Raw genomic sequence first — 24777 nt, forward strand, 5'->3', positions numbered from 1 at the left:
AAGAATGAATTGTTGCACTTTGGGAGGTCTAATGTAAGAACAAAGTGGATAGTAAATGGCAGGACCCTTAGGAGCACTAAAGTACAGAGGGATCTTGGGTCCAAGACTATAATTCCTGAAAGTGGCAATACAACTAGATAGAGTGGTAAAGAAAGCATATGGCATGCTTGTCTTCATCGGTCAGGGAATTGAGCATAAAAGTTGAAGTCATTTTGCAGCTGTATAAAGCTCTGAGGTGCATTGGAGTACTGTTCAGTCCTAGTCACTGAATTACAGGAAGGAAGTGGAGGCAAAAGAGGTTCACCAGGATGTTGCCTGGCTTGGAGTGTATTAGCTGTAAGGAGAGATTGAACAAACTTGGACTGTTTTCTCTGGAGTGTTGGAGGCTGAAGGGTGACCTGATTGAAGTTATAAAATTAAGAGAAACATGGATGGGGTACATAGTCTTTCTCCTAGGCAGGCACTGTAGTGTAGAGGTTAGTGTAATGCTATTACAGCGCCAGCGACCCGGGTTCAATTCTGGCTGCTGTCTGTAAGGAGTTTGTACGTTCTCCCCATGTCTCATGGGTTTCCTCCAGGTGCTCTGGTTTCCTCCCAAATTCCAAAGACGTACAGGTTAGGAAGTTGTGGGCGTGCTATGTTGGCGCCATTAGAGTGGCGACACTTGTGGGCTGCCCCCAGAACACTCTACGCAAAGATGCATTTCACTGTATGTTTCGATGTACATGTGACTAATAAAGATATCTTATCTTATTTTATCAAATACTAGAGGGCATAGCTTTAGGGTGAGAGGAGGAAAATTTAAAGGAGATTTGTCCGGCATTTTTTTTAATATAAACATAGAGTGGGAAGTACCTGGAATGGACTGCCAGGGGAGGTGGTAGAAGCAGATACAGTAACAACGTTTGTGAAGCATCTGGACAGACACATGAACAAGTAGGGAATGGAGGAATATGGACCATGTGCAGGTAGATCTGGTGTTTAAATTGGCATCACAGTCAGTACAGACATCGTGAGCTGAAGGGCCTGTTATTGTGCTATACTGTTCTATGTTCCATATCTATGTTCTGACATTTTACTTTTCCATCTCACTTGCACTCTGATTCCTATCCTTGAGTTCCTATAGTGTTACAATAAAACTCAACACAAACTTGGGAAGGAGCACCTCATCTTCTGACAGGAACTGCCAGCCAACTGGATTTAACATTCAGACATTAGCATTTCCATCATTTCTTCCGCATTTCTTTTTATATTTCAGAAAATCAGTCTGATCTGATATTCTCTAGAGACTTTTGCAACCTTCCCTTATCACCCTTTTGGTGATTTAATCTCTTCTGCCATTTCACTGACCTTCTCTTTTGTTCTCTCTTCCTCCCCCTACTTTTTCTATATCTTGACACTTGTTTTATTTCTGAGGTCATTGTTCTGAAACATTAACTATTTCACTCGCAACAGATGCTGCCTCAGTGCCAAGATTTTCCAGTGTTTTCTATTTTTACTTCATTTTTACAGCATCCACATTCCTTTTGGTTTAGTACTTTTCAAAGAGAATTGAATAAAATTCTTGAAAATCTTTTGTAGGATTATGTGGAAGGAGCAGTGGGACAGCATGAGTCAGTAGCTACACTATATTAAAGGTGCTCAGTTCAACAAAACATTGTCTTAGTAACACACCCTTTAAGGGGTAGGATGCAGGCGAAGGCTATTATTGTTACCGTTCCATCACAAGCTGCCAATTGTGATCAGCAAACTTACTTCATGTAGTCAGTATCCCTTAAATAAATTAGGAGTTCAGAGCTCTGCAATTCTAGCCTGTCAAAATAAACAAGAATGTTGTCAATCACCTGCGCCAGAGAAAATACGTAGAGACCCCAGTGTGGTACAAGAGTGATGCACACCACTGTCACTATGCACTTCACTGCCATGGCCAGACTTTCAGCAATCACCTGAAAAACAGAAGACAGTTGACATGGCACAGGGAAGAGCAAATCAGGCAAAACTAACTCCATCTACAAGTTTGCAGGTGATACCACCGTTGTGGGCCGTATCTCAAACAGCGATGAGTCGGAGTACAGGAAGGAGATAGAGAGCTTAGTGGAATGGTGTCATGACAACAACCTTTCCCTCAATGTCAACAAAACTAAAGAGCTGGTCATTGACTTCAGGAAAGGGGTGGTGTACATGCACCTGTCTACGTCAATGGTACTGAGGTCGAGAGGGTTGACCACTTCAAGTTCCTGGGAGTGAACATCACCAACAGCCTGTCCTGGTCAAATCACGTAGATGCCACAGCCAAGAAAGCTCACCAGCGCCTCAGGAGGCTAAAGAAGTTTGGTTTGTCCCCTTTGACTCTCACCAACTTTTACAGGTGCACCATAGAAAACATCCTATCTGGATGTATCACGGCTTGGTACGGCAAATGCTCTACCCAAGACCGCAAGAAGCTGCAGAGAGTTGTGGACACAGCCCAGCACATCACAGACACCCTCCTTGGACTCTCATTGTCTTGGTGTAGCAGCCATTCTCTCCTCTTCCATCGGGTAGAAGATACAGGAGCCTGAGGGCATGTACCACCAGACTTAAGGACAGCTTCTACCCCACTGTGATAAGACTATTCAACGGTTCCCTTATACAATGAGATGGACTATGACCTCACGACCTACCTTGATGTGACCTTGCACCTTATTGCACTGCACTTTCTCTGTAGCTGTGACACTTTACTCTGTTCTGTTTTTTACCAGTACTACATCAATGCACTCTGTACTAACTCAATGTAACTGCACTGTGTAATGAATTGACCTGTATGATTGGTTTGTAAGACAAGCTTTTCACTGTACCTCAGTACAAGTAACAATAATAAACCAATACCAAAAACTGACCAGATCACACTCTGACTCTCAACTCCACCTCCTTGGGCACTGTCTGTGTGGAGTTTGTACGTTCACCGTGAACATGTAGATCTCCCCCCTCAAACATCTCAAAAGTATGTATGTTTGTCGGTTAATTGCCCCTCTAGTGCCTAGATGATTGGTAGAACCTATGGGAGTATTGATGGGAATGTGGGGAGAATAACAAAGTGAAATTAGTGTGAATTGGTGCTTGATGGTCAGCATAGACTAGGTGGGCCAAAGGGCCTGGTTCTGTTCCAGATGACTTTGGGTCTATATGACAATTTAGAGCAACAAATTTGTACAGAGATAGCAGACAGTTGCAAGGAAAATAAGATAAGATTTCTTTATTAGTCACATGTATTTCACTGTGTTTTGATGTACATCTTTTTGCATAGTGTTCTGGGGGCAGCCCGCAAGTGTCGGCACACTTCCGGCGCCAACATAGCATGCCCACAACTTCCTAACCTCATCTTTGAAATGTGGGAGGAAACTGGAGCACCGGAGAAAACCCACGCAGACATGGGGAGAATGTACAAACTCCTTATAGACAGTGGCAGGATTTGAAGCCAGATCGCTGGGATTGTGATAGTAGGTTATTTTAAACTTTCCACATATTGACTAAGTCTCCCATACTGTAAAGGGATTGGATGGGATATAGTTTGTCAAATGTGTTCAGGAAAGTTTCCTTAATCAATATGTAGAGGTTCCAACCAGAGAGAGTGCAATACTGGATCTCCTCTTATGGAATGAGACAGGGCAGGTGACAGAAGTGTGTGGGGGAACATACTGATCAGTATTCCATTAGTTTCAAGATAATTATGGAGAAGCCTAGCACTGGGCCTCAGGTTGAGATTCTAAATTGGAGTAAGGCCAATTTTGATGGCATCAGAAGGGATCTGGCAGGCATGGATTGGGATAAGCTGTTTTCCGACAAAGAGATGCTTGCTAAGTGGGAGGCTTTCAAAAGTGAAATATTGAGAGTACAGAATCTGTATGTTCCTGTTAGGATAAAAGGCAAGGCTAGCAGGTTTAGGGAACCTTGGTTATTGAGGGATATGAGGCCTTGGTAAAGAAAAAGGTGGAGCATATCAGGTATAGGCAGTTAGGATCAAATGAGGCGCTTGAGGAGGATAAGAAATGCAAGAGAACACAAGAGAGAAATCAGTAGGGCAAAAAAGAGGACATGAGGTTGCTCTGGCAGACGGGGTGGAAGAGAATCCCAAGGATTTCTATAGCTATATTAAGAGCAAAAGGATAGAAAGGGACAAAATTGGTCCTCTTGAAGATCAGCGTGGTCATCTATGCATGGAGCTGAAAGAGATGGGGGAAGATCTTAGATTAATTTTTTGCATCTGTATCTACTCTGGAGACAGACACACAGACTATGGAACTGAGGCAAAAGGGCAGTGAGGTCATGGACTGTATCCAGATTATGGTAGAGGAAATGCTAGCTGTCTTGAGGCAAATAAAGGTGGATAAATCCCCAGAGCCTGACAAGGTATCCCCTTGGACCTTGTGGGAGGCTAGTGCAGAAATTGCAGGGGCCCTGGCAGAGATATTTAAAACGTCCTTAGCCACAGATGAGGTGCCGGAGGATAGCTAATGTTGTTCTGTTGTTCAAGAAAGGCTCTAAAAATAAGTCGGGAAATTATAGGCCAGTGAGCCTGATGTCAGTCATGGGTAAATTATTGGAAGGTATTCTAAAGGACAGGATATACAAGTAGTTGGATAGACAGGGTCTGATTAGGGATAGTCAAGATGGCTTTGAGCATGGTACGTCATGTCTAACAAATCTTAAGAGTTTTTTGAGGAGGTTACCAAGAAGGTTGATGAGGGAAAGGCAGTAGACCTTGTCTACATAGATTTTAGCAAAGCCTTTGACAAAGTCCCACATGGGAGGCTCGTTCAGAAGGTTAAGTCACTTAGCATTCAGGATTAAGTAGTCAATTGGATTCAACATTGGCTTAACGGCAGAAGCCAGAGAGTGGTAGTAAATGGTTGTCATTCTGACCGGAGGCCTGTGTCTGGTGGTGTGCCGCAAGGATCGGTGCTGGATCCATCATCTATACTAATGATTTAGATGATGTGGTAAACTGGATCAGCAAATTTGTGCATGACACCAAGATTTGGGACATAGTGGACAGCGAGGAAGGCTATCAAAGCCTGCAGCATGACCTTGACCAGCTAAGTAAATGGGCTGAAAAATGGCAGATGGAATTTAATGCAGACAAGTGTAAGGTGTTACATTTTGGGTGGACAAACCAGGATAAGACTAGCACAGTGAATGGTAGGGCTCTGAGGTGTGCGGTAGAACAGAAGGACCTGGAAATACAGATCCATAGTTCCTTGAAAGTGGCATCAGAGGTAGATAGGGTCGTAAAGAGAGCTCTTGGCACTTTGGTCTTCATGAATGAAGGCATTGAGTACAGGACTTGGGATGTTATGTTGAAGGTGCACAAGACATTGGTGAGGCTGAATTTAGAGTACTGTCTGAAGTTCTAGTCACCCACCTACAGGAAAGATATCAATAGGCTTGAAAGAGCACAGATAGAATTGACAAGGATGTTGCCGGGACTTGAGGACCTGAGTTATAGGAGAAAGTTGAATAGGTTAGGACTCTATTCTTTGGAGTGCAGGAGAATGAGGGGAGAACTTTGAGGTATACAAAATGATGAGGAGTATAGATAGGGTGAATGCATGCAGGCTTTTTCCCCTAAGGTTGGGTGAGACTAGAACTAGATTTAGGGTGAAAGGTGAAATATTTAAGGGGAATGTAAGGGGAAACTTCTTCACTCAGAGGGTGGTGCAAGTGTGGAATGAGCTGCCAGCAGAAGTGAATAGATGCAGGCTCAATTGTAACATTTAAGAGAAGTTTGGATAGGTACATGGATGGTAGTGGTTTGGAAAGATATGGTCTGGTGCAGGTAGATGGAATTAGGCAGAAGATCAGGTCAGCATGGACGAGATGGGCCAAACGGCCTGTTTCTCTACTGTAGTACTCTATGACTATGACAAAGTCAGGTACCAAATCCTCGACCCGTCCTGCACCCAAGGTCAGGATAGCATTGAATTCTTTTTGTAACCTTTCAGATAACAACTGCATGCTGCAAGACCTGAACAACATTCAGGTTTTTGTTTAGGGATTGGTCTGGTGTGGCATGTAACATCCATTTGTGCCAGATAGAACTATTTGTAGACAAAAAGTCTAATCACCTACCCTTGACATTCAACAGCATTTACCACTGTTCAATCCCCAACATCAATATCCTGGTGGTCACCTGGGAGACCAAAAATTAAAATAAACAACCTGGAGAGTAAAGGATGAGTATCTTGCACAGAGTGACAGGCATCCCAACATCCCAAACCCTTTCTACAAGGCATGTCAGGACTATAATATAATGCTTTGCTTGCTTGAGTGCAGCAACCCACTTGATTGGCATGCTATCACTAATCTAAATACTCATGCCGTCCACTACTTGCTGTGTGTACCATTTACAAATTGCACTGCAGTTTCATGGTACTCCAGCAGCAGCTTCCAAACCTACAATCTCCATTACCTAGAAGGTCAATTTCCCAAATATTAACTGATTGCCTTAGCATTGAAGGCTGAGGGTGCAGAAATTTTGAGGTGTGTCTCAGAGAGCTTTTTGACACAGTGTGTAGATAGACCAATGAGGGAAGGAGTATTACCTGACTTTATCTTGGGGAATGTAGCTGGTCAAGTGGAGGGAGTGTCAATGAGTGGCCACTTTAGAGATCTTAACCCATATATTAAGTGTTATGGATGGATCAGTATTGGTATAGGTTTATTGTTATCACATGTACCAAGATACAAAGAAAAACTTAGTTTTGCAAGCCATCCATACAGATCATTTCAAAAAAATAAGTAGTTTTGAGGTAGTACAATGGAATAGCAATAACAGAATGCAGAATATAGTGTTATAGTTACAGAGAAATTGCATTGCAAGTAGACAATAAGGTGCAAGGGCCATGACAAAGTAGATTGTGAGGCCAAGAGCTCATCTTCAACGTACAAGGGGTCCGTTCAATAGTCTTATAACAGCAGGATAGAAGCTGTCCTTGAGCCTAGTGGTGTGTGTTTTCAAGCTTTTGTATCTTCTACTCGATGGAAGGGGGGAGAAGACAGAATGTCTGGGGTGGGAGGGGTCTTTGATTATGCTGGCTGCTTTTCTGAGGCAGCAAGGAGTGTAGACAGTAGTAAAGGTCTTAAATTGGGGGAAGGCCAATTTCATTAACACGAGAATCTAGCAAAGGGAGCGTTCACTTGCAGGTAAGCCTGCATCTGCACAGTAGGAAGCATTCAAAAGGAGAAAAAGTGAGAGTTTAAGGCCAATATGTTTCTACTAAGGTAAAAGCCAAGAGTAGCAAATACATGGAAACCTAGATGTCAAGGAATATTGAGGGATGAACAAAAAGAAAAAAAAGGAAACATAAGATAGGTACAGGGAACTAATGACAAGGGAGGTCTGTCAAGACCTTAAAAAGTGTAGGGAGGTGCTTTAAAAGGAAATCAGGGAGGCTAAGAGGATTCATGAGAAACCACTGACAGGATTAAAGTAATTCTGAAGGCATTCTGTAAGTACACTAAAGGCAAAAGAATAACCAGGGGAAAAAGTATGGCCCACTAGGGACAACAGTAGTAATCTGTGTGTGGAGCTAGAAAATACAAGTGAGATCCTAAATGAATACTTTTCATCAGCATTCCTTTGTGGTTGGAGAATTCAGTAAAGGAGTAGGTGAAAGTCTGGTCTAATCTCCACAAATAAAGAGGCGTACTTAATACCTTGACGAGCTTAATGGTGGATAAATCCATAGGACTGGATGGGATTTATCCCAGGCTGCTATGGGAGGCAAGGGAAGAGATTGCTGGGCCTCTGGCTGAGATTTTTAAATCTTCACTGGACACAAGCGAGGTACCAGATGACGGGAGGACAGCAAACATGGTCCCCCTTTTTGACAATGGCAGCAGGGAAAAGCTGGTAACTATAGACTGTGAGCCCAACATCAGTTGTGGGGAACAGGATCTTCGGCCCACCATGTCTGTGCCGACCACGATACCAAATTAAACAAATTCCATTTGCCTGCACGTGGTCTACGTTACTCCATTCCCTGCCTGTTCACTGCTATGGTATCTGCTTCCACCACCTCCCCTGGCAGCGTGTTCTAGGCACCCACCATTCTCTGTGTGTGTAAAAAAAACTTGCTTCATAAATCTCCTTTAAACTTTCTCCCTTTCACCTTAAAGCTATGCCCTCTAGTATTTGACATTTCATACAGGGAAAAAGAAGATACTGGAAAAAAAATCTGAGGGATAGGATTAAAGGTCACTTGAAAAGGCACGGACTAATCAGAAACAGCCAACATGGCTTTATCAAGGGCAGATTTTGTCTGACCAATTTGACTGAATTCTTTGAAGAGGTAACAAAGTGCATCAATGAGAGCAGGGCAGTAATTGTGATTTACACAAACTTTAGTAAGGCCTTTGACAAAATCCCTCATGGGAGAAAAGTTCAAAAGGTTTAGACCCATGGGATCCAGGGAAAGTTGGCAAAGTGGATCCAAAATTGGCTTGGCAATAGGAGACAGAGGGCGATGGTAGAGTGTTGCTTTTGCGAATGGATGCTTGTGACCAGTGGTGTTCCACAGGGAATGGAACTGCGACCCATGTTGTTTGTAATATGTGAATGACTTGGATGTGGATGTGGGAAGCGTGATCAGTAAGTTCACGGATGACACGAAGATTGGCAGAGTTGTTGATACTGTGGAAGGTAGTCTTAGACTGCAGAGAGAAGTCGACGTTTTGGTGAAATAGGCTGAAAAATGGCAGATGGAATTTAATCCAGACAAATGTTAGGTCATGGGAAACCATGAATGGTTGGGTCTTAAGAGTGTTGAGGAACAGAGGGACCTCTGTGTGCAAGTCCATAGATCCTTGAAGATGGCAACACAGGTGGATAATGAGGCAAGGAAGGCATATGGGATACTGGCCTTCATTATTCAGGTCATTGAATACAGGAGGGAGTTTATGCTCTGACTTTATAAAACCACGGTCAGACCTCAGCTGGAAAACCACTTGCAGTTCTGGTCACTGAAATAAAGGAAGGATGTGATAGTGCTGGAGAAGGTGGAGAGGAGATTCACCAGGATGGTGCCTGGGATGGAGCAGTTAAGTTATGAGGAGAGACTGGAGAAGCTGGGTCTGTTCTCCCTGGAATGAAGGAGTTTAAGAGGGAACATAACGGAGGTATAAAATTATGAGGGGTACAAATAGGGTACACTGCAAGAAACTTTTCCCCATAGATAGATAAAACTAGAGAACATAAATTTAAAGCGGGGGGGGTGGGGGGGGAAGAGATTCAGAGGTCATAGAGTAATACAGCACAGAAACAGGCTCTTTGGCCCAATTGGTCCATGCTGACAACAGCATCTCCCCTGCTAGTCCCAGTTGCCTGCAATCGGCCCATAACCCTCCAAACCCATCTCCTCCATGTATCTATCCAAATGCCTCTTAAATGTTGCAATTGTACCCACCTCGACCACTTCCTCTAGCAGTTCATTCCAGCTACTCACCACCCTCTGTGTAAAGAAGTTACCTCTCAGGTCTCTTTTAAATCTTTCCCCACCTATTTGTAGTGGCCGCTTTGAAAAGAGGCAAGCCTCTGTGCGTGTACTTGTAAGTTTCACCTTGCAGGAGCTTGCAAATTATTAATAGCTGATTGGCTAAATAACAGCAGCAAATAAAGGGAATGTAGGTATAAGTGTAGACCGGGGTTGGAGTGGGGGACTGAGGCTTTGGCTCAAGAGGCTTTAGCGAGAAGAGGCAGAGACGAAGGCAAGTCTCTGGTGAGTTTCTTTCTTTCTTGCTTTGGTATTTCTTTAGTGCCAGGTCAGAGTAGTTGGAATGGCTCCAGGGTCAGTGGTGTGTTCATCTTGTGCAATGTGGGAGTTCTGGGAAACCTCCAGTCTCCCTGATAGCTACATCTGCACGAGGTACGTCCAGCTGCTGCTCCTTACAGACCGTGTTAGAGAACTAGAGATGCAGCTGGATGACTTTTGGCTCCTACAGGAGAACGAGGACCTCATAGATAAGAGCTACAGGGAGGCAGTCACTCCTAAGCTGCAGGATGCGGGTAGCTGGGTGACTGTCAGGAAAAGGAAGAAGAATGGGCAGGTAGTGCAGAGTACCCCGGTGCCGTTCCCCTCAATAACAGGTATACTGTTTTGGATACTGTTAAGGGGAAGACCTACCAGAGGAAAGCTGCAGTGCCAAGGTCTCTGGCAGAGCCTGGTTGTGTGGCGCAGAAGGGAAGGAGGGAGAAGAGGAGAACGACAGTGATAGCAGAATCCATAGTAAGTGGGGGCAGACAGCAGATTCTGTGGACGTGAAGAAACTCCCGAATGGTATGTTGCCTCTCCAGTGCCAGGGTCAGGGATGTCTCTGATTGGGTCCACAGCATTCCGAAGAGGGAGGACAAACAGCCAGAGGTCATGGTACATATTGGTACCAATGACATAGGTCAGAAAAGAGATGAGGTCCTGAACAGGGAATATAGGGAGCTAGAAAGGAAGCTGAAAAGCAGGACCTCAAGGGTAGTAATCTCTGGATTGCTGTCTGTGCCACGTGCCAGTGAGGGTAAGAAAAGGTTGATTTAGCAGATGAATGAGTGGCTGAGGAGTTGGTGCAGGGGCCAGGGTTTCAGATTTGTTGATCACTGGGATCTCTTCTGGGGAAGGTACGACCTGTACAAAAGGGACGGGTTACACCTTAACTGGAGGGAGACCAATATTCATGTGAGCAGGTTTGCTACAGCTGTTGGGGAGGATTTAAACTAGCTTGGCAGGGGGATGGAAACCTTAGTGATAGGTCAGAAGTTGGTGAATTTAGTGTACAAGTAGATGCAGTGTGTAGAAAGACTGTGAGGAAGGACAGGCAGTTGAAAGGGCAAAATTGCAGTCAATTGGATGGGCTAAAGTGTGTCAACTTTAATGCAAGAAGTATTAAGAACAAGGGTGATGAACTTAGAGCATGGGTAAGTACGTGGAACTATGACGTGGTGGCCATTACAGAGATTTGGCTGCCATAAGGGCAGGAATGGCTGCTGGATATTCCAGGGTTCAGATGTTTCAAAAGGAACAGGGGCGGAGATACAAGAGGTGGGGGAGTGGCTTTGCTGATCAGGGACAGTGTCACAGCTGTAGAAAGGGAGAATGTCCTGGAGGAATCGTCCACTGAGTCAGTGCGGATGGAAGTCAGAAACAGGAAGGGAGTGATCACTCTATTGGGAGTATTCTACAGACCCCCAATAGCAGCAGAAATACTGAGGAGCAGATCGGGAGGCAGATTTTGGAGAGTTGCAAAAATAACGGGGTTGTTGTCATGGGTGATTTCACCTTCCCAGTACTGGTTGGCACCTCCTTCATGTAAAGGGCATGGATGGGGCAGAATTTGTTAGGTGAGTCCAGGAAGGATTCTTGACACAGAAAGTGGACAGGCCAACTAGAGGGGAGGCCATACTGGACCCGCTGCTAGGCAATGAGGTTTCAGATCTCTCGGTGGGAGAGCATTTTGGAGACAGTGACCATAATTCCTTGACCTTTACCAATAACCTTGGAGAGGACAGGAGCAGACGATATGGGAAAGTACTTAATTGGGGGAGGGGGAATTAGGATGCTACTAAGCAGGAACTTGGGAGCGTAAATTGGGAACAGATATTCTTGGGGAAGTGCACAGCAGAAATGTGGAGGTTGCTTAGGGAGTACTTGTATGGGGTTCTGGATAGGTTTGTCCCATTGAGGCAGGGTAAGGATGGTAGAGTGAAGGAATCGTGGTTGACAAGAGACGTAGAATATCTTGTCAAGAGGAAGAAAGAAGTTTACCTAAGGTTTAGAAAGCATGGATCAGACAGGGCTCTGGAGAGTTACAAGGTAGACAGGAGGGAGCTTAAGAATGGACAGGAGAGCTAGAAGGGGGCATGAGAAGGCCTTGGCGAGTAGGATTAAGGAAAACCCCCTGTACTACACCTATGTGAAGAATAGGAAGATGACTAGAGTGAGGGTAGGACTGATCAGGGATAAAATAGAAAACATGTGCCTGGAGTCGGAAGAGGTAGGGAGGTCCTTAATCAATACTTTGCTTCAGTATTCACCACTGAGAGAAACCTTGATGTTTGTGAGGATGGCGTACAACAGACTGATATGCATGTCGATGTGAGGAAAGAGGATGTGCTTAAACTTTTGAAAAACATTAGGATAGATAAGTCACCAGGGCTGGATGGGATATATCCAAGGTTATTACAGGAAGCGAGGGAAGAGATTGCTGCGCCTTTGGCGATACCTTTGCATCCTCACTGGCTACAGGAGTTGCGCCAGATGGGGGGTGGCAAATATTGTTCCTTTGTTTAAGAAAGGGAGTAGGGACAACCCTAGGTATTACAGACTGGTGAGTCTTACTTCAGTGGTGGGCAAAATACTGGAGAAGATTCTTCGAGACACGATTTATGGGCATTTGGAGAAGCATAGGCTGATTAGGTACAGCCAGCATAACTTTGTGAGAGGCAAGTTGTGCCTCACGAACCTGATTGAATTCTTTGAGGATGTGACAAAGCACATTGATGAAGGTAGAGCAGTGGATGTGGTGTACATAGATCTTAGTAAGGCTTTTGATAAGGTTCCTCATGGAAGGCTCATTTAGAAAGTCAGGAGGCATGGGATCAAGGGAAAGTTGGCTGTGTGGATTCAGAATTGGCTCGTTCATAGAAGACAGAGGATGGTGGTAGTTGGAGCATATTCTGCCTGAAGGTCGGTGACCAGTGGTGTTCCATAGGGATCTGTTCTGGGACCCCTGCTCTTTGTGATCTTTATGAATGACTTGGATGTGGATGTGGAAGGGTGGTTTACTGAGTTTGCTGATGACAAGTAGGTTGGTGGTGTTGTGGATAGTGTAGAAGGTTGCTGTAGATTACAACAGGACATTGTAGGGATGCAGAACTGGGCTGAGAAGTGGCAGATAAGAGTTCAACCCGAAAAAGTGTGAAGTGATACACTTTGGGAGATCAAATTTGAAGGCAGAATACAAGATTAATGACAGGGCTCTTAGCAGTGTGGAGGAACAGAGGGATCTTGGGTATCACGTCCATAGATCCCTCAAGGTTGCCGTGCAGGTTGATAGGGTGGTTAAGGCGGCGTATGTCTGTTGCCCTTCATTAGTTGGGTACTGAGTTCAAGAGCTGCACAGTAATGTTGTAACTCTATAGAACTCTGGTTAGACCACACTTGGAGTATTGAATACAGTTCTGGTCACCTTATTATAGGAACGATGTGGAAGCTTTGGAGAGGAGGATGAGGGGTGACTTGATAGAGGTGTACAAGATGATAAGAGGCATTGATCGAGTGGACAGAGACTTTTTCCCAGGGCGAAAATGGCTAACATGAGGGAGCATAATTTTAAGGTGATTGGAGAAAGGTACAAGGGGGATGTCAGAGGTTTTACATAGAGAGTGGTGGGTGTGTGGAACATACTGCCAGCAGAGGTTGTGGGCGCAGATACATTAGGGACATTTAAGAGAATCTTAGATAGCCACATGAATGATAGAAAAATCGAGGGCTACATGGGAGGGAAGGGTTAGGTAGATATTAGAGCAGAATAAAATGTTGGCACAGCATTGTGGGCTGAAGGGCCTGTGTTTGCTGTAATGTTCTTTGTTCTATGTTCTTATCTTGTATCTGTTCCCGCTAGTTTTGGACTCCCCAACCCCGGGGAAGAGACTATCACCATCCACCTTATACATACCCCTCATGATTTTATAAACTTCTATGAGGTCCCTTCTCATTCTCTTACGCTCCAAGGAATAAAGATCCAGTGTGGCCAACTCAGGCCCTCTCATCCAGGTAGCATCCTTGTAAATCTCTCCTGCAGCCTCTCTAGCTTGACAATGTCTTTCCTGTAACAGGTGACCAAAACAGTACACAATAATCCAAGTGCAGCCTCACCAACGACTTATATAACTGCAACATAATGTCCCCACTCCAAATCACGTTGCCCTGGCTGAGGAAGGCCAGCATACTAAACGCCTTCCTCACCACCCTGTCTACTTACTCGGCCACTTTCAGCAAACTGTGTACTTGTAGTCCCAGGTCCCTCTGTTCCACAACACTTATACAGTGAATGGCAGGGCACAGACAAGCCCTACCCCAGTTTGAATGTCCAAAATGCATCACCTCACACTTATCCAAGTTGAAATCCATTTGCCATTGCTCAGCCCATCTCCCTAACTGATCAAGATTTCTTTATAATTCATTGTAACTTGCTTCACTAACAACAAGACCCCCTAATTTAGCGTAATTAGCAAACTTGTTAATCGTACTATGTACATTAATATCCAAATCATTTACATACATGATGGATAACAGAGGTCCCAACACTGACCCCTGGAGCAGCCCACTAGTCACAGGCCTCCAGTCGGAGAATCGACCTTCAACCGTCACCCTCTGATTCCTGTTATCGAGCCAATTCTGAATCCACCTCACTAGCTCCCCCCGAATTCCATGCAACCTAACAAGGTGGGGGGGGTCTTCATCCCCAGAGAGTGGCAAGTACCTGGAATGCACTGCTTGAGAGAGTGGAGGAGTTGGGTCACTAACAGCATTTAAGAAGTGTCTAGATGAGCACTTGAATCGTCTAGGCTTCCAGGGCTACAGACCAAGTGGTAGGAGATGGGGTTAATACAGAAGGGTGCCCACTGGTCAGCACGGACAAGTTGGGATGAATGACTTATTTCCATAGAATCATAGAGTTATATGGCATGGAAACATGCCCTTCGGCCCAACTCTTCCATGCTGGCCAAGACGTCTACCTGAACTGGTACCATTTGCCTGTATTTGGCCCGTATCCCTCTCAACCTTTTCTATCCATGTACTTATCCAAATGCCTTTTAAATATTGTTATTGTACCTACCTCAACCACTTTCTCTGGCAGCCCATTCCATATCTGCACTACCCTTTGGATAAAGAAGTTGCCACTCAGGTCCCTTTTAAATCTTTCCCCTCTCACCTTAAACCTATGACCTCTAGTTTTAGACTACCCTATCCTGGGAAAAAGATTGTGACCATCCACCTTATTGATGCCCCATAGCCTCCTATGCTCCAGGGAAAAATATCCCAGCCTATCCAATCTTTCCTTATAACTCAAACCCTCCAGTCCCAGTAACATCCTCGTGAATCTTCTCTGCACCCTTTCCAGCTTAATGATATCCTTCCTATAGCTAGGCAACCAGAACTACACGTAACACTCCAAGTGTGGTCTCACCAACGACTTGTACAGTTGTAACATGACGTTCCATCTCCTGTACGCAATGCCCTGGCCGATGAGGGCAAAGATGCCGAGCACCTTTTTCAGGGAACAATGTACCTGTAACCCTAGGTCTCTCTGTTCCACAACACTCCCCAAGGTTCAACCATTTACTGTGCAAGTCCTGCCCTGATTTAACTGACCAAAGTGCAACACCTCATACTTTTCTCCAAGTTAAATTCTATCTGCATTTCTCTGGCCCATTTCCCCAGTTGATCTAAATCCTGTTGTAACCTTACATAACCCTTACACTGTCCATTATTCCATAAATTTTGGTGTCATCTGCAAACTTAGTAACCATGCCAACTACGTTCTCATCCAAATCGTTAATGTAGACGACAAACAACAGTGGAACCAACACCGATCCCTGAGACACATCACTGGTCACAGGTCTCCAATGTGAAAAACTCTCACTGCCACTCTCTAACTCCTTCCACCAAGCTAACTTTGAATCCAATTGGCCAGCTCATTCTGGATCCCATGTGATCTCACCTTCCAAACTTGTCTACCATGTGGGACCTTGTCAAAGCCTTCCATGGTATATGATTCTGACTTTCTGACAAGGGCAGCAGATAAATGTGAACACCACAATCTGCAGATTCCTCTCGAGGTCACACACACGATCTCAACATAGAAAAATATTGCCATTGCATCTAAACCTTGGAACTCCCTACTTAACAGCAATGTGGAAGCACCTTCACCAGGCTGACGGTGGAAGCTGCATCTTCCCACCATCTTTTCAACAGCAATCATGGATGGACAATAGATGGTAGTGGATGCTTGGAATGTGCTGCCAGGGGTGCTGGTGGAGGCAAATATGATAGAGGTATTCAAGAGGCTTTTAGATAGGCGCATGAATGTGCAGGAAATGGAGGGATATGGACATTGTGTAGGCAGAAGGGATAAATTAGTTGGGAATTTGATTACTAATTTAATTTGGCCAGCACAACATTGTGGGCCAAAGGCCTGTTCTTATGCTGTACTGTTCTACGTTCCAATAAATGGCCCCCTTATTGCAGACAAACAGGCTGCCTATCCCCCATTCCCTCCTAGTCCAGCGCCAAGACCAAATAACCTCCTGCACTTGTAGCAGAGTTCCTTCTAACTAGAATTCTAACATGTAGCGCAGAGATCCTTTTAACATAACTCCTGAGTAAATCAGCCCAAATTCATGCTTTTGATCATTGCCCCTAGATGGTAGCTATTTGGTCAGGCTTGGTTGCAATGCCTTTCACATTCTGCCTGTGTTCACCATCTAACATCACATGGGAACAGCAGGCACATGAATGGAGCAGTATAAGTGACTGTGACCCAGCATCTCAACCCCAGCACTTCAGGGGCATAAAATCCGTCAGATGGAACAAACGGTTTACCATAGAAAAAGCAATCATTATTTGCTCATAACTCACCTTTAAGCTCACCAACATATGCACCTGAGCCAGCACCCACATAGGTTCAGATAGGAGTTCCACCACAGCAGAGAGACCAAATGCCACCACTCCAACCTCATAATGAGGTATAACTGCTTGGTCTGGGATTGCCAGCAAATTAAGCCACACCCAGGCCAAGAGCAAGGCCCAGAATATCCCCACAGGAACCCTGAAATAAGAGTAGTCAGACCATTAATGATGCAGATGCGCACACACGCGCACACACACACACACACACACACACACACACACACACACACAGTGAAAGAAAATACAATAAATCAATTGCATTTAGGGTTCATAATCAACATGCGAGTCTGCATTACCATAGCCCACCTCATTTCTGATATGCTGCTATTCAAAATCCTCACTTTCACTGCTCCTAAGGTCAATACACCTCATCCTCACTACACACTCCTTCAATTCATCCCATCCCTCAAGATTCCATTCATATTTCTGACGGGTTAAAAGACAACAGACAGCAAGCATAAATGGAAATCACAAAAATTGCAGATGCAGAAAATCTAAAATAAAAACAGGAAATGCTGGAAATACTCAGCAGATCAGAATGCATCTGTGGGAAGAGAAACAGAATCAATGTTTCAGGTCAAAGACCCTTCATCAGAACTGCGAAGGAGAGAAGTTCTTTTGTATGAATATTGAATTTTCCATTTCAGGTATCCCACACCCCAGTCTTCTCCTTCCACACACTCACCTGTCCAACTAGTTTTCTTCTCCCTTTGTTCATTCATCCCATCCCCTTCCCCACCTGATTTCGTGCCCATCATCCCTTCCACATCTAGCTCCACCTATCACCTACCAGCACTGTACTAATATATCATAGAATAAAGAACAGTAGAGCACAGAAAAGACCCTTCAGCCCACAATGTTGTGCCAACATAGCTATTCACTCCTACCTACAGAATGCCCATATCCCTCTATTTTCCTCTCATTCATGTGCCCATCCAAGCCCCTCCTAAAAGCCCCCCCAATGATCTTGCCTCCACCACCCTATCAGGCAACGGATTCCAGGCATCCACCACTCTCTCAGTAAAAAACATACCCCTCACGTCTCTTTTGAACCTACCCCCTCTCACCTTAAATGCATGTCCTCTGGTATTGGATCACTCAATAATGGGGAAAAAGACATTGCTTGTCTACCCTATCTATGCCTGTCATAATTTTATACACTTCTAACAGATCACCCCTCAGCCTCTGCTGCTCCAGAGAAAAGAACCCAAGTTCAGCCTCTCTAATCCAGGCAGCATCCTAGTAAACCTCCTCTGCACCCTCTCTGAAGCCTCAACATCTTTCCTATAGTGAGGTGACCAGAATTGTATGCAATACTCTAAATGCAGCCTAAACAGAGTTCTATAGAGATGCGTCGTAACTTAATGACTCCTATACTCAATACCCCGATTAATAAATGCAAGCATTCCATAAGCCTTCTTAACCACCCTGTCTACCTGCGTAGCCACTTTCAATGAGTCAGGGACTTGCACCCCAAGGTCTCTCTGCTCTTCAACACTGTTAAGGGTGTTGCCCTTAAAGAGCGTATTGCCTCGACATTAGTCCTACCAAGGTGCAACTCCATCTGCCATTTCTCTGCCCACATCTGCAGCTGATCTATATCACGCTGTATCCATCACCAGTCTTCCACAATATTCACAACTCCACTAATCTTAGTATCGCCTGCAAACTTACTAACCCATCCATCAACATACTCATCCAGGTCATTTACGTACATCACAAACAACAGAGGTCCCAGCACAGACCCCTGCAGAACACCACTACCCACAGGTCTCCAGCCTGAATAAGTCCCTTAAACCACCACCCTTTGTCTTCTACAGGTAAGCCAGTTCTGGATCCACACAGCCAATTCTCCACTGACCCCATGCATCAGAACTTTCTTGATTAACTGATTATGTGGGACCTTGTCAAATGCCTTACTGAAGTCCATATAGATGACATCCACAGCTCTACCTTGATTAGTCTCTCTCGTCACCCTGTCAAAAAACTCAACCAGGTTAGTAAAGCATGACTTGCTCCACACAAAGCCATGCTGGCTTTCCCTAATCAAGCCACTGGATTCCAGATGCTCATATATCCTAAGAATTTTCTCCAGCAATTTCCCTGCAACTGACGTGAGACTCACCGGTCTATAGTTCCCCGAATTTTCCCTTCTTCCTTTCTTAAGTAGAGGAACAACATTAGCCACTCGCCAGTCATCCGGGACCTCACCCATGGTCAAAGAGGACACAAAGATACTGGTCAAGGCCCCAGCAATTTCCTTTCTCGCCTCCCTCAGTAACCTGGGGTATATCCCATTGGGCCCCAGGGACTTATCCACCTTAATACTGTTTTGGAGACCTAACACTACCTCCTCCTTGACCTCTAAATGCCCTAACATGTTTCCGCCCTCAGTTCCAATTGCCGAGTCCTGCATGTCCCTTTCCTGGGTAAATACTGAATAGAAATACTCATTCAGAACCTCACCCACATCCTCTGCATCCAAACATAGATTCCCTTCTTTATCCTTAAGTGGTCTTACCCTTTCCTTCATTATCCTCTTATTCCTGACATAGGTAATAGAATGCCTTTGGATTCTCCTTAATCTACTTGCTAAGGACTTTTCATGGCACCTCCTGGCTTTCCTAATTCCTTTCTTGAGTTCAGTTCTAGCTTCTCTAATAGTCCTCACGTGCTCTATCTGATCCGAACTTCTGAAGCCCTATATATCCTGACAAACTTTCCTAGTGCTTCCCAGTCCTGATACAGAATCTGGACCTAAAATGTCAACTTGCACCTTTTACCTCCACGGATGCTGCTTGACCCACTGAGTTCTTCCGCATTGTTTTATTCAAGCACGACCTTATTAGTCATAGAGTCAGACAGCACGGAAACAGGCGCATGTCAACTAAGATTCCCATCTAAGTCAGTCCCATTTGCTGCGTTTGGCCCATATCCCTCTAACCGTCTCTTATTCATGTACCTGTCGAAGTTCCTTTTAAATGTTGTTAATGTACCTGCCTCAATCACTTCCTCTGGCAGCTCATTCCATACACTGACCACCCCCTGGGTGAAAAAGTTGCTCCTGAGGTTCCTATTAAATCTTGCCCCTCTCACCTTAAACCTATGCCCTCTAGTTCTTGATTCCACAACCCTGGGAAAAAGACTGTGCGCATTCACTCTATCCATGTCCCTTATAATTTTATACACCTCTATAAGATCACCCCTCACTTTCATATGCTCCAATGGATAAAGTCCCAATCTGCTCAATCTCTCTCCATAACTCAGTTCCTCAAATGCTGGAAACATCCTCATAAATCTCCTCTGCACTCTTCCCAGCTTAACGGCATCTTTTCTATAGTAGGATGACCAAACCTGAGCACAATATTCTGAATGCGGCCTCACCAGCATCTTGTACAACTGCAACATAACATCCCAACTTCTGTACTCAATGCCCTGACTGATGAAGGCCAGCATGCCAAAAGCTTTCTTCACTACCCTGTCTATCTGGAACGCTACTTTCAGGGAACCATGTACTTGTGCTCCCAGGTTCCTCTGTTCTACAACACTCCCCCAAGGCCCTACCATTCATTGTGTTCTACTCTCATTTGTCTTCCCAAAATGCAAAGCCTCGCACTTATCCAAATTAAACTCCATTTGCCATTCCTCAGCCCACTTACCCAGGTGAGCAAGATCCCTTTGTAAATCCTGATAACCATCTTCATTATCAAAGACACCACTTATTTTAGTGTCATCTGCAAACTTACTAACCATGCCTCGTACATTCTCATCCAAATCGTTGATATGTACAATTATTGTGTGGCAGGGCAAGTTTGAGAGGTCAAATGACCTGCTCCTGCGTCTGATTTTCATATGTTTGGAGCATGCAAAGTGCCAACAGGTAACACACAATGTCCCTTGGTTCCACATGCTCCATTAAGACTCACATGGCTGCAACATGCTCTAGCCTGGATGATCATTTGTGCGCAGTCCTGTTTGCCAGCAATAGGAAGGATGTCATTAAGCTGCAAAGAATGCAGAAAATATTCATGAGGATGTTACCGGGACTGGAAGGCTTATGTTATAAGGAGGGATTGGTTAGGCTGGAACTTTATTCCCTGGAGCATAGGAGGTTGATGGATGACCTTACAGAGGTTTATAAAATCATGAGGGGCATAGATAAAGTGGATGATCACAGTCTTTTTTCCTGGATAGGGCAATCTAAAACTAGAGGGCATAGGTTTAAGGTGAGAGGGGAAGAATTTAAAAGGAACCTGAGGGGCAATTTCTTTCCCCCCCCCCCCCCCCCCCCCCCCCAACGCAGAGATGAGATATCTTTATTAGTTGCATGTACATCGAAACACACAGCGAAATGCATCTTTTGCGTAGAATGTTCTGGGGGCAGCCTGCAAGTGTCACCACGCTTCTAGCACCAATGTAGCATTCTCACAACTTCCTAACCTATGCATCTTTTGGAATGTGGGAGGAAACCGGAGCACCCGGAGGAAACCCATGCATCTGGAATGAGCTGCATGAGGAAGCTGTAGAGGCAGGTACAATCACAATGTTTAAAAGATATTTGGACAGGTACATGGATAGGAAAGATTTAGAGGGATAAGGGCCAATGCAGGCAAATGGGACTGACTCAGAAAGACATCTTGGTCGGCATGGACAAGTTGGGGTGAAGGACCTGTTTCCGCGCTGTATAACTCCATGTCTTCACACCTTCTATGTATATGGTTACCCTGCAAAATCTAGGGCTGAGTCTTAACAACATGAAACCATAAATATCTTGGGATTATATTGCTCTTGGTGAAGACAACCTACTCATTATGGTAGTTTGACCAGGCTAAATATTGGCATCACTGAAAATCACTGAACACTCACGTTAACCAGATCAGGTTTATAATCTGGGACCACTTCCGCTCTACACCGACATTTAGGCAAGCTTTCCGAAAGGCTTCTCGTGCAAGGAATACGACTGTAGAATATAGCAGCATCAGTCTGGAGAGAAAAGTCAGTAGCAGGTTACCAGAACACAAGTCTTAAAGCAAATGTACAAACAAAGCAAACCCTGAACACACTGGGAGGATAGTCCTTGAGATTGCTAGACATCAGACAATACAGCACACAAGGAAGCTATTTTGATCATATTAGCTCTTTGAAAGCATTCTTCACTGTTCTGCTTTTTCCCCCCCATAGCCTTGTCATTTCTTTTCAATTTTCATTGTTTATCCAATTCCCTTTTCAATGTTCAGATTGAATCAGTTTGTCTTTTCAAACAGCACACTCCAGATCAGAACGCCAGTATTTTCTAGAGTCCAGATGAAGGGTCTCAACCCGAAAAGTCAACTGTCCATTTCTCTCCATAGATGCTGCCTGACCTACTGAGTTCCTCCAGCACTTTCTGCATTGCTCATGTATTTTCTATGTTATTTCCAATACTTTTACCAGTCACCTGTGTCCTCTGGTTACTGAACCTTCTGTCATTGGGAAGTCTCTCCTCATTCACATTAGAAAAAAAATACAGTTTTCTATTAATTTGTCCTTAATCCTGGAACTATTCCAGAAAACACCACTGCACCCTTCTAGAAGTGGTGCCCCAAATTCGACAGTTCTCCAGCTGAGATCTAACTAGTTCAAAAGCCACCTGGACATTGAGGAACAGATATGCAAGCAAATTAGGGAAAGGGGTAAAACTCACAGGGTTGTTGTCGTGGGGGACTTCAACTTTCCTAATATAAACTGGGACCTTCTAGGTGTAAAGGGTTTAGATAGGGCAGAATTTATTAGGCGTATCCAGGAGGGTTTCTTAAATCAATGTGTAGATAGTCCAATGAGAGGAGGGGCTGTACTGGACCTGGTGCTGGGTAATGAGCTGGCCAAGTGACTGACCTTTCAGTGGGAGAACAGTTAGGGAACAATGACCACAACTCCTTAAGTTTTAAGATAGCTATAGGTAAGGATAAGTATGGACCTTGCAGGAGAGTATTACATTGGAGCAGGGCAAATTACGAAAGCATTAGGCAGGAACTAGGGAGAATTAATTGGGACTAGCTGTTTTTGGGCAAATCCACATCTGACATGTGGAGGGTGTTTAAAGACCAATTGCAGAGTACAGGTCAGGTATGTTCCAGTAAGAAGGACAAGGATGGCAAGGTAAGTGAACCTTGGATATTTGTCAAGAAGAAAAAAGGAGAAAAGCTTAGGAAGCTAGGATCAAACAGAGCACTTGAGGAAATATACAGAAAGGAACTCAAGAAGGGAATGAGGAAAGCTAGGAGGGACCATGAAAAGTTCTTGGCAAGTAGGATTAAAGAGAGTCCCAAGGCATTCTATATATATGTCAAGAGCAAGGGGATAACTAGGAAGAGGGTAGGACCACTCAAGGAAAAAGGAGGGAACATGTGCTTAGAGGCAGAGGATGTGAGTGAGCTCCTGAATGAGTAATTTGCATCAGTATTTACGAAGGAGAAGGATGTGGAGGACAGGGAGATCAGTGTGGAGCATGCTAATGTGCTAGGGCATTTCAAAATAAAGAAGGAGGTAGTGTTGGGTCTCTTAAAGAGCATTAAGGTGGCTCTGTCCCCAGGGCCTGATGGGATATACCCCAGGATATTGAGAGAGGCAAGAGATGAAATTGCTGCGGCCTCAACCAATATCTTGGTGTCCTCTCTAGCCACAAGCGAGGTCCCAGAGGACTGGCCAGTAGCTAATGTTGTTCCATTATTCAAGAAGGGAAACGGGGATAATCCTGGTAACTATAGTCTCACATCAGTGTTAGGGAGGTTATCAGAGAGGATTCTTAGGGATAGGATTTATGACCATTTGGAAAACCATAGCCTAATTAGGGACAGTCAGCATGGCTTTGTGCAGGGCAAGTTGTGCCTTACTGACTTGATTGAATTTTTTTTGATGAGGTGACGAGGGTGATTGATTAAGATAGAGGTGTGGATGTTGTCTACATGGATTTGAATAAGGCCTTTGACAAGGTCCCTCATGGGAGGCTCACCCAGAAGATTAAGATGCATGGGATCCATGGTGAATTGGCCGTTTGGATTCAGAACTGGCTTGCCGTAGAAGACAGAGGGTAGTGATCGATGGTACTTATTCTAGCTGGAGGTCTGTGACTAGTGGTATTCCTCAGGGATTATATTGGGACCTCTGCTGTTTGTGATGCATATAAATGACCTGCATGAAAATGTGCATGGGTGGGCTAGTTAGTTTGCAAATGATACAAAGATTGGTGGTGTTGCAGATAGCATAGAAGACTGGCAAAGGATACAGCGGGATATAGATCAACTGTAGATATGGGCAGAGAAATGGCAGATGGAGTTCAACCCGGCCAAATGTGAAGTGTTGCACCTTGGGAGATCAAATGTAAAAAGTACACTGTTGATGGCAAGACCCTTAACAGTGTTGATGAGCAGAGGGATCTTGGGGTCCAAGTTCATAGCTCCCTGAAAATGACCACACAGGTCGATAGGGTGGTAAAGAAGATGTACGGCATGCTTGCCTTCTTTAGTTGAGGCATTGAGTTCAAGAGTCAGGAAGTTATGCTGCAGCTTTATAAAACTTTAGTTAGGCTGCACCTGGAGTATTGCATTCAGTTCTGGTTGCCTCCTTATAAGGAGGATGTCGAGGCTTTGGAGAGGTTTACCAAGATGCTGTCTGGATTAGAGGGCATGTGCTATGAGGATAGGTTGGACAAACTGGGTTGTTCTCTCTGGAGTGGCAGAGGCCGAGGAGAAACCTTATAGAGATTTATAAGTAGGAAAGGCATAGATAGACAGCCAGTATCTTTTCCCCAGGTTGAAATGTCTAATACCAAACAGCATGCATTTAAGGTGATGGGGGCAAGTTCAAAGGAAATGTTTGGGGCAAGGTGCCTGGAATGTGCTGCCTAGGGTGGTGGTGGAGGCAAATATGATAGGGGCGTTCAAGAAGCCCTTGGATAGGCACGAGTGTGAGGGAAATGGTAGGATATGGACATTGTGTAGGCAGAAGGGATTAGTTTAGTTGGGCATTTTACTACTAATGGAATTGGTTCAGCACAACATTGTTAGCTACAATAGGAAGC

General features: G+C 44.6%; 1 protein-coding gene across 5 annotated transcripts in view; it reads right to left on the reverse strand.

Annotated features, from left to right (window-relative positions):
- rft1 (RFT1 homolog) overlaps positions 1-24777 on the reverse strand; it is a 93917-nt gene that overhangs the window by 63734 nt on the left and 5406 nt on the right. For 4 of the 5 annotated variants that reach the window (XM_052018440.1, XM_052018436.1, XM_052018439.1 and 1 more), the window contains 3 exons: positions 21585-21701; positions 16668-16857; positions 1845-1946 (listed from right to left, as the gene is read on the reverse strand). In XM_052018440.1, the coding sequence (XP_051874400.1) occupies positions 1845-1946; positions 16668-16857; positions 21585-21697 (405 nt within the window). In that variant the 5' untranslated portion in view covers positions 21698-21701. The remainder of the gene's footprint in view (positions 1-1844; positions 1947-16667; positions 16858-21584; positions 21702-24777) is intronic. The other variant, XM_052018438.1, reaches the window with a different exon arrangement.

Source organism: Pristis pectinata, chromosome 6, assembly GCF_009764475.1.
Source record: "Pristis pectinata isolate sPriPec2 chromosome 6, sPriPec2.1.pri, whole genome shotgun sequence".
Taxonomy (NCBI): Eukaryota; Metazoa; Chordata; class Chondrichthyes; order Rhinopristiformes; family Pristidae; genus Pristis; species Pristis pectinata.